The sequence below is a fragment of the Sebastes fasciatus genome, chromosome 15, assembly GCF_043250625.1.
Source record: "Sebastes fasciatus isolate fSebFas1 chromosome 15, fSebFas1.pri, whole genome shotgun sequence".
In the NCBI taxonomy this organism is placed as follows: Eukaryota; Metazoa; Chordata; class Actinopteri; order Perciformes; family Sebastidae; genus Sebastes; species Sebastes fasciatus.
Genome location: NC_133809.1, coordinates 10908939 through 10926834, shown reverse-complemented (window position 1 = coordinate 10926834; position 17896 = coordinate 10908939). Strand labels below are relative to the sequence as shown.

General features: G+C 41.7%; 2 protein-coding genes across 4 annotated transcripts in view; one reads left to right on the top strand and one right to left on the bottom strand.

Moving 5' to 3' along the window:
• Positions 1–231: 231 nt before the first annotated feature.
• Positions 232–6521, top strand: ghsra (growth hormone secretagogue receptor a). The gene is made up of 3 exons (XM_074661279.1): positions 232–2714; positions 4089–4477; positions 4515–6521. The coding sequence occupies exons 1-2, from the start codon at positions 1877–1879 to the stop codon at positions 4400–4402; spliced, it is 1152 nt and encodes a 383-aa protein (XP_074517380.1). The 5' UTR covers positions 232–1876; the 3' UTR covers positions 4403–4477; positions 4515–6521.
• A 2968-nt stretch (positions 6522–9489) lies between these two features.
• fndc3ba (fibronectin type III domain containing 3Ba) overlaps positions 9490–17896 on the bottom strand; it is a 108118-nt gene continuing 99711 nt past the window's right edge. For all 3 annotated transcript variants that reach the window (XM_074660344.1, XM_074660343.1, XM_074660345.1), the window contains 2 exons: positions 16209–16336; positions 9490–13968 (listed from right to left, as the gene is read on the bottom strand). In XM_074660344.1, coding sequence (XP_074516445.1) covers positions 13657–13968; positions 16209–16336 — 440 coding nt within the window. In that variant the 3' untranslated portion in view covers positions 9490–13656. The remainder of the gene's footprint in view (positions 13969–16208; positions 16337–17896) is intronic.

Sequence of the window (17896 nt, the reverse complement as noted above, 5' to 3'; positions counted from 1 at the left end):
TGCCAATGCGTCGCTCCTTTTTGGTGCTTGTGACTTTTATCAAACTGTCTCCGTTCCGTCGCACAGTGTTGGTTTTCACTATGGTTGTTGTTTATCCGTTTTGTGTTTGACCGACTTTGAGCTCCAGGACAGATGTTCACAGCTGGCTGCTGCAGCATCATTGCGACCTTGCCTCTGACTCACCATCACATGCTGCACCGGTGCAACTCATCTACCGATTTTACTGTTTTGTTTTTGTCTGCTGGTGATGGGAACTCTTTTTTGGGACTCTTTGGCGCATGAAGGGTTCTTATGGTTCATTTTTACGCAAAACACTCAGCTGCTGCTGGATCTCACTGACTGAAAGGAGATAACTTGTCTTTAAGTTAGATTTAAGAACATACATTTTTTTTTTTTATTTATACAGTTATATATTATAATTTAATAGATGTTTGTGCTGTTTTTTTTCATCTGTTTTGATTAGAAAACACCTTCGCATTCATCTCGGTTGATAATGATGATGTATAGTTTACAGATATCCAGCATGTAATTGTAAGGCTGTCTTCTCGCTGCCTTAACTATAAACTTACTTGTCACTGAATTAAACTACTGTAGGGCTGCTGTGGGTAAAGCAAGAGCTTCGTCTGTGCAAAACAGGATCCACTTTAATGTCTCAACTCCAGCCTATAGGACAATTGAACACCGATAACCAGGTGGCACATCACTTCTCACTTCATATCACTCCGCCAATCTTAATCATTACTCACCTTATACAAGCACGTAAGGTGCGCCATATTATATAGTTCCAGATCTAACTTTAAAGGAGCAGAATACAATATGTATACTGTATAAAATAAGTCTTTACAACAAAAAAAAAATCTAATCTTACATAATTTTTTACGCCTATACTCTTCTTTTTGAACAAGTATACTTTCAGCACCAAACCTCGTTGCACCACTTCAGGTGTTGCAGGTGAAGTGGAGAATTGGATCGACCTAAAAAAGTTTGCCTCATGTTTGTGTAAGACTATGGAGAGGACTATCTAGCTGCCTGAAGGATCTCAGAATTGGGACTTGTTTAACGTTCACTGTGAACTAGGTTTAGGCAAAGGCGTGCAAGGATCTTGCTTTTACGCACGGCTGCCAGCCTTTTTTCCATTCCCTCCGCAGCTCAGACAGTTGATGATAGGAGAAAAGGACAGTGCCAAAGGACGTGTGGAGTCCCAGACCTGGGGTGCCTTTAGCAGTCAGGGTCAGGTTACCGTGAATGGTAAATGGACTTGCATTTATATAGCGCTTTTCTAGATTTCCAACCATTCAAAACGCTCTACACTACATGTCAGCATTCAATCTTTCACACACACATTCATACACTGATGACAGAGGCTGCTAAGGTGCCAACTTTGCACCATCAGGATCTAATCTAAATACTAATTCACACACCGATGGCTCTCTAGCTGCAGGACAGACCAAAGCCATCACCAGAACTTTGTTAAAGACTCGTGTGACGGAGCAGGAGACGTCTCTGGCAGGAAAACTGTGGATATCTCAAGAACACTTTTTTCTTTTGCTGGCAAGTACCAGACGGATGAGCTGAATGAAGCTTCGGAAGAGGAAGCTGCAGACTCAGCTGGTGAAGGAAGGAATGCCTTACGGAAACTTTGTATGAATGTTACAGTATATATTCGGGTCGTTTTATTTCACCAACGGTCATTTTTACTATCTTTTAAGCAACATGAGAAAACTTCTTTCTTCGGGAGCAATTTGGGGTTAAGTGTCTTGCTCGAGGACACATGTGACCTTGTGACCCCGGAGCAGCCGGGGATCGAACCACCGACCTTCCGATTGGTGGACAATCAACCTGCTCTACCCTCTGAGCCACAGCGTGCGGTGAAAGCATGTCCTCTTGTCCCAATCTCTCGGAGTGCCTCTCCCATGATAACTACAGCTGGGAGGAGACACACAGCAACGCCACGAGGACCTCTGACCTCAGCCTGCCGCCTCTTAACTACTACTCCATCCCTCTCCTCACGGCCATCACCACCGCCTGCACGCTGCTGTTCCTGGTCGGAGTGACCGGGAACGTCATGACCATTTTGGTGGTGGGCAAGTACCGAGACATGCACACCACCACCAACCTGTACCTGTGCAGCATGGCCGTGTCAGACCTGCTCATTTTCCTCTGTATGCCCTTGGACCTCTACCGGATGTGGAGGTACAGGCCCTGGCGGTTTGGAGCCGCGCTCTGCAAACTCTTTCAGTTTGTGTCAGAGTCGTGCACCTATTCCACCATCCTGAGCATCACCGCGCTGTCGGTGGAGCGCTACCTGGCCGTCTGTTTCCCGCTACGTGCCAAGGCCTTGGTTACCAAGAGACGGGTGCGCGGCCTCATTCTTCTCCTCTGGACGGTGTCTCTGTTGAGCGCCGGACCTGTGTTCGTCATGGTGGGAGTGGAGCGCGACAGCATGGGGCCAAATTTCACTTGGGGAATGAATGAGACTGGCTTCTTCATGGAGGACACCCGGGAGTGTAAGATGACGCATTACGCAGTGGAGTCAGGCCTGATGGGCGCCATGGTGTGGTTGAGCTCTGTTTTCTTCTTCATGCCGGTCTTCTGTCTCACAGTCCTCTACAGCCTCATAGGCCGCAGGCTGTGGCAGAGACACAGAGAGACAAACATCAACTCACGAGTGGCTCACCGGGACAAAAGCAACAGACAGACCATCAAGATGCTGGGTAAGTTTTGGAGAGTGCGTAAATTATGATACGATAATACGATAATACGATAATACGATACGATACGGTACGATACGATACGGTACGATACGATACAACTATATCCTCCTGAGACCCAGTCCATTGACATGTGTCCTCTGTAGTGGACATTTTGTCCACATGCATATCCTTTTACTCTTTTGACTTACTCTATCAACCCCTGGTGTATTGTAAAGAGGACATCATGGGCTTTCCAGTGATATGGCATTAGTTTTTTTAATCAAATTGAATGTTTTCTTGATTTAATATCACTCTATGGCCATAATCTGTTCATTTTTTTTTGTCTTTTCACACTGAAATGGTCCTGCGGTCCACTACAGTGGACATGCTGTAAAATAAAAAATAAAGTTTAAAAAGCCTAAATTGTAAGATTTTCTTTTAACCATAAATAGGAAGGAAATCACACAAAAAAGTAATTGTAAGACTCTTTTTTTACTCGGTTCCCAGGAGGTTATTGTCAGTTTGCACTGAAATTCATTTTGCATCTTTGCGACTGATGGACAAAAGCGTTCTTTAGCCTGATGCAGGTTAAATGTAGGGACTCTGAATCGCGTCTTGGAGGGCAGAAGTTGATATTCCCCATTTAAAACATGTAAGGGATCAGAACAGATGTTGTTGGCCTGTCTGAGCATACTCTTGTTGTGAGCTGTTTGAAAGGAGGGTGTCACAGGAGGGCCAATGATCTTTGCGCAGATTTTGATTTGGCTATAAACAGTGTGTCACTGTGTCATAATACTTTATTGTCAGACAGGTCTGAAATTTGTTTTTGCGTCACAGCAGCTCCATTTGCAACATCACAGAAAGGACAAAGACAAGAAACAAGGATACGTACATTTAAACATTACAATCACAGAAGGACGATATTCAGGGCCCTTCAACGTGCATTTGATCTGGGATTAGGCTTCATATTTAGTTTTAGGATTGACTGGTGTACAAAAGAGTGCTTCTTCAGTCTAACCTTATTAAATCGTGGAACCCTGTATCTCTTATTTTGATATTCACCGTTCAAAACATGGTTGGTGGTCAGAGACGATGTTGTTAGCCAGCCTTAAGTAAGATGTTATTATGATAGGCTGATTCATAGAATTTCTCAAGGGGGTTGAACGACAATCTTTGAGCAGATTTTCATTTGGTGAAGCAGTTTTGACTTTAAAGTAGTGGACAAACTCTTGTACCATGTAGTATAACAATACTGTAGAACACTCATAATAACAGACGTAAAAAACAAAAGAACGCACACACATAACTTGGCATTTCAACTAGAGTTTTTGCAACTTCATTAATTCTCTCCTTTCTCCTTTTACTCCTACCTACCTGCTCACCTTCGTCCTCCAGTGGTGGTGGTTCTGGCCTTCGTCCTGTGCTGGTTGCCGTTCCACGTGGGTCGCTACCTGCAGTTCCGCTCTCTGGACGCTCCGTCCCCGCTGCTGTCCGTGTTGTCCGAGTACTGCAGTCTGGTGTCCGTGGTTCTCTTCTACCTGAGTGCCGCCATCAACCCCATCCTCTACAACACCATGTCCTGGAAGTACCGGGGTGCAGCGGCGCGCCTCTTCGGCCTGGCCGACAGCCAGCCGCCACGAGGGCGCACGGCCAGCACCGTGAAGGGAGACGGCTCCAACGGCTGGACGGAATCCACAGTCAGCTTCTGAACACTGTCAAAATGGAAAAAAACTATCAGTCATAAATTGATAACAATCACTGACCTAAAAAAAGCCATTATTTCTGTCAGGCCGAAGACAAACTGCTCTGCATGTCATGCAGCGCGCGTCACTTGCCTTTTGACTTGGACACAAAAAAAAACAGATGAGAAAAGCGCAAGCCGCAAAAAGGCTGCAGGCCTCTGTTCACTTTATCAACATCTATCAATAGAACTTTGATTTTTGTCAAACAGTTCATTTTCTTGTTGGATTATTTCAGCAAGTGCCCTGCAGTATTCATTCACACAACACACTCAGCAGCATTTCAAACACAGAAGTGCTTCTATTGATCCAAATGTGAACAACATGGGGGCGCGCATGCCCGTATACACATATAAATAGAATAGACATCTACAATTGCCTTATATTGTATTCATACTCTGGATGACAAAGAAAGCACTGTAGAACTTGTGGCACTGATCTGTACCCTTTCTGAGAGGGGCAGCGGTGCAGTGTGTGTGTCTGTGTCTGTGTGTGTGTGTGTGTGTGTGTGTGTGTGTGTGTGTGTGTGTGAGAGAGAGAGAGTTTGCATGTGTGTATTGTGTGCCAGGTGTCATGTTTTTGGATGTGATTGCTGTAATATGTTAGAAAGAGTGTGAATATGTAAAAGTACTGTGTCACTGTTATTCATTTCTGACATGCTGAATGCCCTGTATCTTGGAAATTCAAGTCCATGCTTTGTTGATGCTGCCAAGAGGGCCAATGGGGATTGGATTTCAGAGAATTAATGTTCCTGTGACGCCACGTGCTGCGCAGCAGTGGGCACTTGGGACTGTGAGATAATTTACCGAATGCAAACATTTCGATATGTATCATTATCATGTCTCTATTTTTGTAATTATACTTCATTCTTGTTAAATGATCGTTATTCAAGCTGCAGGCTCTTAATAGAAATCATCTGGAAAAAAAAACAAACAGTGTACATGAGGAGGGTTTTAAGAAGCTTAGACAAAGAAAGCTGGTTGGTGTTACTGTAAAAAATCAACATGTCAGTGGCCATAAACGCCTCAGCTTTCTGAGTCTTGTGTACTGTGTGCATCATTGAAACATTGCTGATTTCAGCCATCTCAGGTGTGCTGATGTTGGTTAACTTCATACAACATGCAGTACAGGGTATTTTCTGTTTATTACAGCTGTGCGGGGACAGGATCCAATCATAAATCACATGTAGCACATCTGTCTGATTTGACAAGATTCGTTATGTTACTTGAAGTAATGTCCATACTTGGTAAGTGATGAAAACCGTTGGGAAGGTTAAGTAACTTTTAATTTTTCCCCATTCACACCTTCATAAATGTACAAAGGCAGTCAGCCTGGAGTATCAGCTGCCCTGTGGATTCATCTGTGGCCTGAAACTGTTCAGTGTGAACAGTAACTTCTTCAATGGTTAAATCAAACAAACAATTTAACTTATATTATGTATGTATAATTTGTCTTGTTTTTTGATTTGCCAAAAAGTTTGATTTTGATTAAAAATTAAGGATTGCATGGGTGTCCTGTGGAAACTATTTCCATGGGCAACTTTAAGGTGCATGATGGTGTGTGAACTGAAATAAAAACAATCTAATGTGCCAAAGGTGCCACCCTATACAACACTATTGTACAAAGACGTTTTTTTAAATAGCCTTTCCTTTAAATATGTATAAGATAATGCAACAGATGGAAAAATTAAAAATATTTAATTTTGTAAAATGTATCATGCAAGTGATGATGTTGTGCTTGCTGCTTAAACTTGTACATAGATGCTTTGTAATGCTCCACACTCAACGCTGTACACTCAGATGGTTTCATCAGTCCAAATCACTGCAGCAGCCTCCACTAATCTGCACTGGATCTCAAACCATGGCCTCCTGTGCTCTGAAGAATGTATCTCTGTTATAAATAAATGTTTCTGACTGTACATAATGATGTCATGACATACTATTTATTAACATACATGATGTATAATTAAAATAGAAAAGATTGATTCATATTTTTCTTATTTTTGAAGATGTCTGTGAATATCTCCTGCTGGCTAATGTATATGTCGATGATAAAGTGTTGTAAAAGTAAAAAAAAAGAAAAAAAAAAGGGAAAACTCAGTTCCTCTTTGTTTTTCTTCTGTAAACAATACCCTAAACCTTCCATCCTCATTAAATCCCACACCGCTCAGAGAGAGGGCCTGTAATCTTTTCCCCTTGTGACCCTGCTGTAACCCATTATAATGATGTAAGTCTCAATGGGGGGTAACAGCAGTCAACGGATTGCAATCTCAACACAGAGACGCAGCGGTGTGCTCTCTCTCATCTCAGCACAGCTGCATCACCTGCTTCAAAGACAGCAGGCTCTGCCCTCAGATGCCACACAGGAGCCCTCGCTCACCTGTGAGGTAACATCAGGCAACACTTAGAGTGTCTGCAAAACCCACACTGACAACATTACACCGACAGAAGTGAATTCATTAATTAAAAGCTGGGTTGGTATCTCATAGAAGATGGTTAGTGGGCGGATGATGGGTGAGGAGAGGGAGAGGTGTGAAAGAACAGGGACGAGAGGTCCCCATTCAAAACAAAGTGTGCAATGAAAAATAGACAATAAAACAAAAGGTGAGAGAAGAGAGGTTTAATCAATGAGTCAGACATCATGATAGTTTATTTAGATGTGGGCTGTGCAGTGGAGAGTGAATTAATTACCTTTACACAAAGAGGAGGAGGAGGAGGAGGAGGAGGAGGTTGAAGATGATCTCTCTCAATTTATATCAGCGTGTGCCTGCACATGCAGTAGCTACTTTGTTTGGTATACCAGCTGGTAACAGTTATGACTAGCAGTTGCTAATTGGTACTAGCTGCTGTTCAATTAGAGGCACATGCTCGAGCATGTGCACCCTCACAAAAGCTGAAATTCATGTGGTGTATGGATTTAGCAAAGTGCCGGTCCCTGCAGACTTGACAGTTATTGGCGAGTCTGTGGTGCAGAATCCCAGAGGTGCTCTACTGGGACTGTGTGCAGACACAGTTATATTTCTGGAGCCATCGTCTGACGGTGACAAAGCATCCTGCAGGAATCATCCATTTATTAAGAGCCATGCTCGCGGCTCGGGGAGGCTGTACTTAGGCACGGCGGTGCTTTGAGCTGAATGCAAATATCAGCATGCTGCTAACATGCTGATGTTTAGTAGATATAACGTTTACTGTGTTTACTATCTCAGTTTAGTGTATACCACGCTAATACTTGTTAATTAGCACGGAACATAAAGTACAGCTGAGGTTGATGGGAATGTCGTTAGTTTTATGGGCATTAGGTCATAAACCAAAGTATTGGACACATTTAAATTTTGACCTGATGATGGCGATAAATGAAAAGTTAAGGGATTATCACATCTCATCCTGAATGGGAGAAATAAATCTGAACCAAATTTCATGGAAATCCATCTAAAATTGTTGAGACATTTCACCTAAAAAGCACAAAAGTTCACCTCGTGATGACTGAAAAAGGGATCACCAAAGTCATAAAGCTTCATCCTCTGGGAACCACGAATGTCTCCACAAATTTTTATGGCAATCCATCCAATAGTTGCTGAGATATTCTAGTCTGAACAAAAGAGGTCGTCCTATACTGACCTCACCAATGTCATCTCTAGAGCCATGGTTTAAAAAAATGCATTTGTATGCATTTGTATTGCATGCATTTATGTATGCTATATGGTGTTCTGATGGTTCTTTGCGGATCTGCCCAGTTTGCTGTAGCCCCAGCTGTAGATTACACAGCCACAGAAGTACATTACATTTCTTATTCTTTGTTTTTTCCCCCGCGAGCAGCTGATTGGATTTTTTTTTTGTTCTTGGTCAAATTTAGATGATACAGTTGGTGAAAATGCCAAGAAGTTGGCTGCTTCAAAGATGCCAGAAGTGGTGCATCAGACCCCACAGATCATTCAATTGTGCTTCTTGTCCAGTAATTCACACACTACCAAAACCACTTTGGATTGCTTTACCCTTCAGCTTTATTCATGCTGCATTTCACTGTCTGGTAGAGCGAGTTATCGCGTGGCCACTGCTTACAGTGCACTTCCCAAGAACAAGGGTTTCTCATATTATTGCTGTATGAAGGCTTAACTAATAAAAGACAAGTGTTGTTTTGCTCCCTCCTATTTAATCGTTCAATTTCAACACCACTTTATACAAAAACTATGCGTGTGCACCACTGGAACGCTCCCATAAAAAGGTCAAAAGACTGTTATTCCCCTGTTGTCCTTGGGTCGCTTCACTCTCTCTCTGGTTGCCCTCGCGGACAGCAGGGGATGATCACGAGTGATTTACTCTTCCCGGCTATCGAAGCCACTGGAGAGTAAATCTAGCACTGACACACCTTCACACTGATAGTCCAGCATAAAGGGATAGTTTGGGTGTTTTGAAGTGGGGTTGTATGAGGTGCTTATTCATAGGTGTATTACTCTATACTTTACTTAAATATGTTTTTCTGCCGTCCCCGTCCACAGCACTGTATTGCTTTGCTCCGGTGTCGGTTCTCCAAGCTGTGGGCGCACCGACTGTCACCTACTGTAGGTTATACACCTACTATGGATAAGTACCTCATACAACCCCACTTCAAAACTATCCCTTTAACTGGACAGTCGTGACAAAAGAAAAGTCTTTAATTACATAAATGAGTCTGACATTTAAAATGTTGTCCCCTTGAAGAATTACATCTGTTTTGAGACTATTAATCATAATTTAAACCCTAATATTTTAATTCTTGATTACTACTCAGCGATGATTATAACAGTACATAAAGATGTATCTGATGAGAACGGAATCATCATTCTCTTATTGAAGATAAAATCGATACTGCTTCACAGCAGTAAATGTCAGTGAAACTGTTTTTGCATTGACATTGGCTACTGTTAGTTTGCACAACAAATAACTGTCCATTTAGCTACGGTTCATCAGTAGAAAAGTGATCCATACAAAAGCACAAAACAATGTGTAGAACAGTGTCTATGTAGGTAGAAGTGCTGATGAATAATGACACACGCAATAAAACATACAGGTGCAATCGAAGTCAGAAAAAAATCAAAACATTTATTGGGCATAAATATATTATATATACGCTACCGATACAGTTACGTCTTACATACATAGGGTAGTATTTGCAAAAATCTATACATTAAAATTGATATGGCAGTTTCTTTTATATAATGCATATGAAATTGTCTAACATTTACAATACAAGAAGAAATGCATGAATTTCTTTTTTTTTTTTCTCAATTCGTAGACCATGACAACATTGGAATGTTTGTTTTTAAATCGTGAGGTAAAAATATGTTTCTTTTTTTTTTGTCTCGCTTAAAAAATAGTTAAATACCTGTGAGTCTCTGTACGTTTGTCAAATCGCCAAATTCTCAGTCAAAATTCTCTACTTACTGTAAAACGTACAAAACATAAAATAAAAAATTAAAGGAAAAAAAATAAACTGATCAGAAGGCACAGACGTGGGGTTTGCTGGGCGAAAAAAAAAGTCTTATTCTTGACATACCCGCCAAATGCGCAGGACCTGCAGGGTGGGGGTGGTGGTGGGGGGGGTGAAGGGGCGGGGCGTCTTTAAAATCACCAGCATTTGAAAATAACAAAAAAGCACATAAAGGGAGTACCCTGCCCACACACACACAGCCTTTCAGTTAACGCTGTGATACCTGTACAACGCTAACAAGACTGGCCTGAGCGCGACAAAAAACACCTCTGCTCTCCCATTAAGGCCTGAAAAAGGGGGATAAAAGGGGCTGCGGGTGGGCAACATAACATCAGGGGCTTAAAGGACAGGACACCTCACATTATCACCTGCCGACTACAATGCAACAGGCTCGGTACACGCACCACGAGCACGTCTGAGAAAGGAACCGATTCTCCCTGTGAACTGTGCTTCCTTTGTTGCCGTAGTTTGGAGAAGCACAGCGGAGCCGTGCTCCGGTAATGCCAATGTCACAGTGACGCCAACGACAGAATAATGCCAATGAATGTAACAGACGGCGTTGGCAGTAGTGTTTGGAACAGAGCGACGTCTCCTCCCGCTCTTATTAACCTCATCAAGACTAATGCTCGGCATAAAAAAAGTGCTTCAACTCTGTTAGTCATAATGTATTACCATCTCATTCTATAGCTCTATAGATATCTCTGTATATCATCTCTTAGCAAAATACTGGATACAAAATACTAACTACTGCTATACCAGCACTAGCCCGATCAAGGAATCGTCAATATTATTATTGTCATCATCTGCCTGAAATCATCATCATATGATTGTTTTTGCCTTTCAGTGTGAAATCAGGTTGTGTTAAAAACTCTCCTTCGAAAGGGGCTACACATTTCAATAAAATGGCACATTTTGCTTTACAAAATAATAAAAAGATAATATGAAAAGAAGCATAATCACAGATCAAGTTAATGTTTTTTTTTTTTTCCTTTTGAGAGAATAATAATAACAATAATAATAATGCTGTGTCGTTACAGAAGAACATCACAGAACCCTTTAGACGACTGCGAACGCGACATCTAGTGGACACGAGAAGCCTGCGCTTTGGCAATAAAACAGTAAAAAGATATCAGAAGCTTCATTATAACACTAATCAGGAAAATAAAAATAAAAAAGCCAAAGGCAGCGACGTTTATCCCAATACAGATGACTTGAACCGACCCTATAAGGCCTCGCTTTGCTACATGTCTCTCTAAGCGTTACAAGAACTGCTCGGCTGTGCACGGCCGCGACAGGAGATGAGAAAAAAAAATAAAATACATTTGGTTACATGTTTGAAACGGCAATGATAACTGCAATGCATGGACTGATGAGCTACAGGTTCCCAACAGCTGTAAGAGAAATACTTAAAGGGTTACTGAGATAAGGAATGCTGGCCTTAATCATACAATCTAACGTACATCCATTAAAAAAAACAAATGAAAAAGAAAAAAAAAAACATGCTACAAGGAAAAAAAAAATTAGTATATAACTACACTTGTCTCTTAATCTTTAAACAATAAATAAATGAAGATTGCACTGTAATTGGCATGTAAAGTACTGTATGCAAATATATAGTATAAATAAAACCTAGAAAAGAACTCTACCTTAACTTTCCCATCAACTTTGGCAAAGGTATTTTTGAGCTAGTAAACCACTTTGCTTACTGACACATACAGAAGCAAGGCACAGCATCGACAAGAGGACAAGATACAGCATAAAAAAATAAGAGAAAAAGAAGAGAGGGAGGAAGACGGAGAGAAACAGAGGCTAATATGATGACGAAGATGACAGCGGTGGGGGTGACAGGATCAGATCTCCCCTCTGTAAGGCCTTATCCCTGAGGTACGTTACAGGCTGCCAATCAGAGCTGGCCCGGCGGCGCTAAAACTACAGCACCGCCACTCTTCCATACTCCCCCCTTCCCACCCAATCCTTCTTCCCCTGCACCCCACCTGGTCAGGGTGACTTCTTTGGATCATCAGGGTATGTATTGGGCTGTACCTTGGCTTTGTGTTTGTCGGGGTTTGGGATAGTTCAGGCGGGAGGTCAGGTGGGGGTGTTACGTGTGTCAGAATGCCCTGTTCTGTTGAGTTCTGTCAAAGGCTTGTTTGGTTAGTGAACATGATTAGTTCAAGTCCCCAGAGAACATGTCCGTCTGAGGAGAGACCACAGACTTGCTACTGCTCTGATTACATGTCAATAAAGCACCTTTTAATAGAGAGAGAGAGAGATGGAGAGAGGGAGAGGGGGAGTAGTGCATGGGTAGAGAAGATGGGATGGATCGAAAGCAAGAGAAGAGCAGCCAGAGCGAAAGGTAATTACAGATCATTATGGGCAGAAAAAGAGAAGACGAGTCTTCAGATGTATTGATTCACAGGCAAGCTGGAAGGAGAAGCTGCAGCGCTGCTCTGGCTGGCGGCTGGCAGGAGGAGGTGTGGGAGGGGGGTGGGGGGGGGTAAAGCTCAAGCTAACTCCTAATGGCTTTCCTGGTTAACACACAAGAGCTCTGAGAAGCGCGGCAAGCTGGCGGGCTGTTAGCACCTCTGGGTCTAACGGGCGTATCGCTACTAAAGCTACAGATAAACAGGCTGGAGCGATGGTACTTGAGATGGTAGAATACGAGGAAGGACCGACAGCTAAACCCCTTTCCCGTTTAAGTCGCAGCCAATCACAATCCCCCAGCCCGGCTTCCTACACGCTAGCGCCAGTTTACGCCCGACATTCGAATAACTACAAGGGTTCATAATCTGATCCGAGATCAGTGTTTAAAGGCTCCTTCTTTGAGCTGCGGTTTGTGAGCACCTAGAGTCGCCTCCTCCTCCTTTCACACTGTACTTCAGACCTTACATTGCCATCATTTATATTACATCACTTTTATAGCATCATAGATATTTGTTATAATATATATATATATTTATATATATATATATATATTGTGTGTATATATATATATATATATATTAGATTACTGGTTTTCCATTCTTTCTTAGATATAATAAAATCACAGGATAGCAGCATCTTACACCACACATGGATTGCATCACTTTGGTAGCTGAATGAGTGCGTGATTGAATGTTAAAAGCTGAGCAGATATGAATCGACTGAATTGCATGAATCGACCGACTGAGTCTGTATAGTAGTAACAAACTGAATAATAAGGTATGAACGGCTAAAGCTTTTGTAGGCCTACATTGGAATATGGCTGAAATTAATAAAGACTGCAGCAAAAAAAAAAAATTAAACATTTAAAAAACAAAAAGTAAGGCAATGACCGTCAAGAAATATACACGTTCTCTAATCAAATATGTTTTTAAAAAGATACAAAATAAAAAAAACAAAAAAACATGCAAGTCAGTCTGAGGAGCAACTGCTTTGCTCACAGCTATTTTAAGGCTTGATTATCAGTTTTCTTTCCCAACCGGGGTACAGCTAAGACACGGCTTCCCCCGACAGAAATCCTCAACAAATGAGACAGACGATGACACAAAGACGACAGAGACGTAGAGAGAAATGAGACTGAACTGAGTGAAGGCAGAAGACAACAGGAACAAGGTGAGGAAAGCCAGAATCGATACTTTGACTAAAAAACATACATCGCCTTAGAAGTACATCAAGTGTTTGTTTTGATTTCATTCGGTTCTTTCATAGACGTTTTTTTTTTTTAAAAGTTTCTCTGTGATTTTGCTTTCTCTTTCTATCCTATAGTTAAAATTCCCTCACTTCATGAAGAAGTACTGTAGCAAGCAGGCGATGAGGATGGAGAAGCCCGCGAACATGCACACGATGAGCGCGGCGAAGCGCTCGTCGCTGGAGATCAGCCCCGCGCCTTTGCCCGTGTCCACGGCGCACAGCTCTGAAGAAGACGCCGTCTCCTGGCGACGCAGCGTGAACAAGGAGGAGGGGCTCAGTGGTCCGCACAGCTCCTGGCACGTATCCTGGCAACGGCGGCAGGCGCCCACGCGGAAACGATAGTCTGTGTTGCCCTGGAGACCAGAGATTTGGAACACGCCCTCCTCTCCCTTAAAAACCTGCGGAGGGGAGAAACAGACAGGTTATAAAAACATCATACAGTTTGTTTCTTCTCATTAATGAGCACACATGTGCCAGTTGTTTGTACTGGAGGTGTTCTCATGAGTGAAATGAGTTGCTTGGTGTTTTGATGTAATAGGGACCTGCACGCTTGCTTAAGTCACAGTGACGTATGATTGATGTCGTGGGCACGGTAAAGCTCTCAGCAGGCGCCCATTTAAAAAGGGAACTGGTTCAAGTCAAATTATACACATGTGGCAGGACGTCATGGCAGTTTTAAGAAAGCAGTTATTGTCACCACTCATTTACTCGAGTTTTATCTGCTGCTAGTTATAGAAATAAATAAATAAAGGACTTATAAGGTTTCAATTTTTCTGTTAACTTCTTCCTTGCTTACCTGCTTATTCTATTGGAACTAAATTGTTTTCCATTATCAAGGTGTAAATTAAGTTCAAGAAATGGCTTCAAGCTTTACAAATAAAAACACTTTGCTATAAATAACTAATAAAAAGGTTTCAGATTCGAGTATAAGTTAAAAGGTGACAAAAAGTGTGTCCTGTAATGGCCAGTCTGTACTGTAGAAATGTCCTTGGGTAAGACAACGAACCCATATTTTCTCATTTCCTGTCCATAACTCCCGAGACTGACTCATAAAATGACAATAATATGATAATACAATGTCATCTAAAAGACACAGTATCAATTTCAATATCTTGACAGGTCACCTTCTTGTTCATTTTGTAACCGAAGAAGCACAACATGTTATTTTATTCTGAAAAGCCATTGGAACTGGCTTATAGCTATATATGTGCCTATATAGGACCAAATTATGCAATTAGACGCCTGCTGTGAAAAACTGGATATCACGTAATTACCTGAGATACCAGGGATCACGCCTCTGTTATTCTTCCTGAGGTTTCTTACATTGTTTTTTTTTTTTTCAGGGTAGAGGGTGCACGCTGTACAGATTATAAAGCTCCTTGAGGCAAATTTGTGATATTGGGGTATATAAACAAAATTGACCTTGTTTTTGTAAGTGAAAGCAGCTAACATAATTTTGCAGGCAGAAGGTGGACCGTAAGTGTGTGCATGTGTGGGTTTCATGGACATCTGGATAACAGCCTAAAAAAAATGTCAAAAGGTCATTATTGGACTCATAATATTCACTCCTGGTGTTATCCATCTCGTCTGTTCCTGTGAAGTAATGTTTATAAAAAATAAAATTTAAATAAAGTCTATTTATGTGCTGGATGTGTCGATGTAAGATCATGTGCATGCATGCGTTCCTATGGTCACACTATGTGTTAAATAGAAACACATGCATAAATATGTCCTTGTATTGTCATACTGTCTTTTTTGTTAGGTTTGTTTGTCATGGAAAATCCGAAATACCATCTAAATGAAAAAAAAAAAGTTTCATCCTTCAGAATGTCTCTTACTTATGAATGAAATTTGCAAATCACACCATAGCGTATACATGCATGCACTCACTCACTCACTCACTGCTCTCCTCATTGTGAGACTACACAAAAAGGACAAACACACGGAGAGGGATGCATACAGACGTCTGAAAAGCAGCATCGCAGACTTGTATTGACAGCTGATGTGTGTAATGAAATGAGCAAATACACATATCAAACCCCCATATGCACACATGTGCGCACAGCTGCGGTTTAGTCCGCTGGTGAGTATCAGCAGTTCTTCCATTCAGTAATTCAATAACGGAGAGGAAAAACGTCCCTGAAGACAAATGTCTCTTTGTCTGCAGTATGCGGCTCATAGCTTCAACCGCCAGACACCCAATACCATATTTCCAAGTGCAGCCAAAATCTTGTTGTCAGTCGTTTCGGTTGTTATTTTCATTAAAATCCTTCAATACTATTCAATAAATACTGCTGGCACTGCAGATTACCTTCAATTTCAGAATGCTCTATCTCTCAGGGAAGACATAGTGTGTGTGTGAGAGAGAGAGAAGGAGTGTGTGCGTGTTTCATTCATCAACGTGCAAATTTGTGTCGAGGTGTGTGGGCGGTTGAGTGCTCTGTAATGCTTTCCCCATCAATGCAAACTGAATTTTTCTGCTCCTCGGGGAGATTAGAAAAATATCCTCCCAGTAGTCGTACACACTTCCACAACTTTAAGAATGAACCAAATTACTGACGCAGGGTTCTGGACTACAGAGAGCTCTCAACACTATCCTCAAATAACCCGAGTGTGTGTGTGAGTGTGTGAGACGAACCTGTTTGTATTCTGACTCGCGTCCCACCAGCACCTGGAGCACATAGCTCACCGGATCTCCTCTCATTGGTGCGATAGTCTCCCATGTGATCTCACACATGTTCCCCTCCAGCTGGTGCACCCTGGGAGCTGTTGGAATAAATTCCATTAAGAACAGGATGTTAATCACATGACAGGATTTCATAATTACAAAACGTAATACAATATAAAGCTAATAACTCTCCCAAACAGAGAATAATTGAATCTCACTCAACCGTCCCTCTAGGCACCCTTACAGTCAAGATGGCGGCAAAGATTACAAAAACAGGGATTTATTCATCTTGTGTCGTGTTTAACGTTAGTTTGCAGATGCTCTGGTTCAAAATGAGACCAAACTAGGGTTGTTTTTAGCCTAGCTGATTACCAAAAATGCCTTTTGCTACTGTAAATAAATGTCTATTTATAAGCAGTTGTTGATCACTTGAGGAGTGAGTTTTAAGCGGGGCGAGAAATAAGAAGTCACAGTCAATAGAATAGGTTTTTCAAAAAGTGTGAAACACTGCAACCAACAGAGGTCTTTGAGCATACAGTCATAAATGAGCACAACAAATATTAGGCTGATGGGTCCAGTCGTATGCAAGATAAGCTGCGGACAGACAGACACACTCGACCGAACACATAATCGCCTGGCGGAGATAACAAACATTTGGACTTTGTACATTCGGGCCTACCAAAAAAAAAATTCAACCTATTTGAAAAACAGAGGCACGGAAATAGATGAGGTGTATTCTCTCCTGAAATTAATACACCTTTTCCTATTGCAAGAATGCATCCTGAAGGTCATTTAACAGTTATTCCTAACCACCTATTTATTAGTAAACACTCCATCTCTCCATCTCCCTCCTAGAATCTAATGCTTCATAACAGCATGTTAATAGCTGATGTAGATGCTGCACATCATCCCGGACGTGAGCCACAACAAAGACAATAGATTATTCATGTGTAATAATTCTGCTTTTCAGTGTTGATACCTGTTTGGTAAAGCAATACTATCATTGGACACTAATGTAATTTTACTGTAAACAACATAACAATAATCCAATTCTGACTGCATTAATTGCTGTGCTAAATATAGCATCCATTTGACTAAACTCTAATCAGGGACCGATTCATTGAGCTGTCTCAACTCGTCCTGCTCTTGTTGTTTTGAATAAAAGCTGATGCAACCTGCTAACAGTTTTATCGAAGCTGTTTGGACCCCTGAGGCTGTTGTTTGCCTGGTTATGGATGTGTCAATGCTGTGTTGCACATTCACAGTAATACCCATAACACTTTCTGGTTATATCACCTGAGAGGATACTCTTTACTGTGATTATTGCCGGTATAATCAGCCACAGCAAAGAGCACATACTGGAGGCAATGATCAAGCAAGGCAACAGTAAACATGTCATCTCTACCAGCCAAACAGAAACGAATGAAATGTCTTGTCCTGTTAGTGTATCACCTCTCTGGGGCCGTTCAGCGTAACTCCTAAACTGCTGGAGTCAGTTGCAACAGCTTTTCAAAAGTTGGAACTTAGCCTAGTTATAACATATCTGTAGATTTATGCATTACTAAAATTAAATAGGTTGCACAATGCAAACTCTTACACAGAGATTAGCTGTTTCTAAATATTTACACCCAGTAACTGCCAGGTGTAGGCTAACTGTT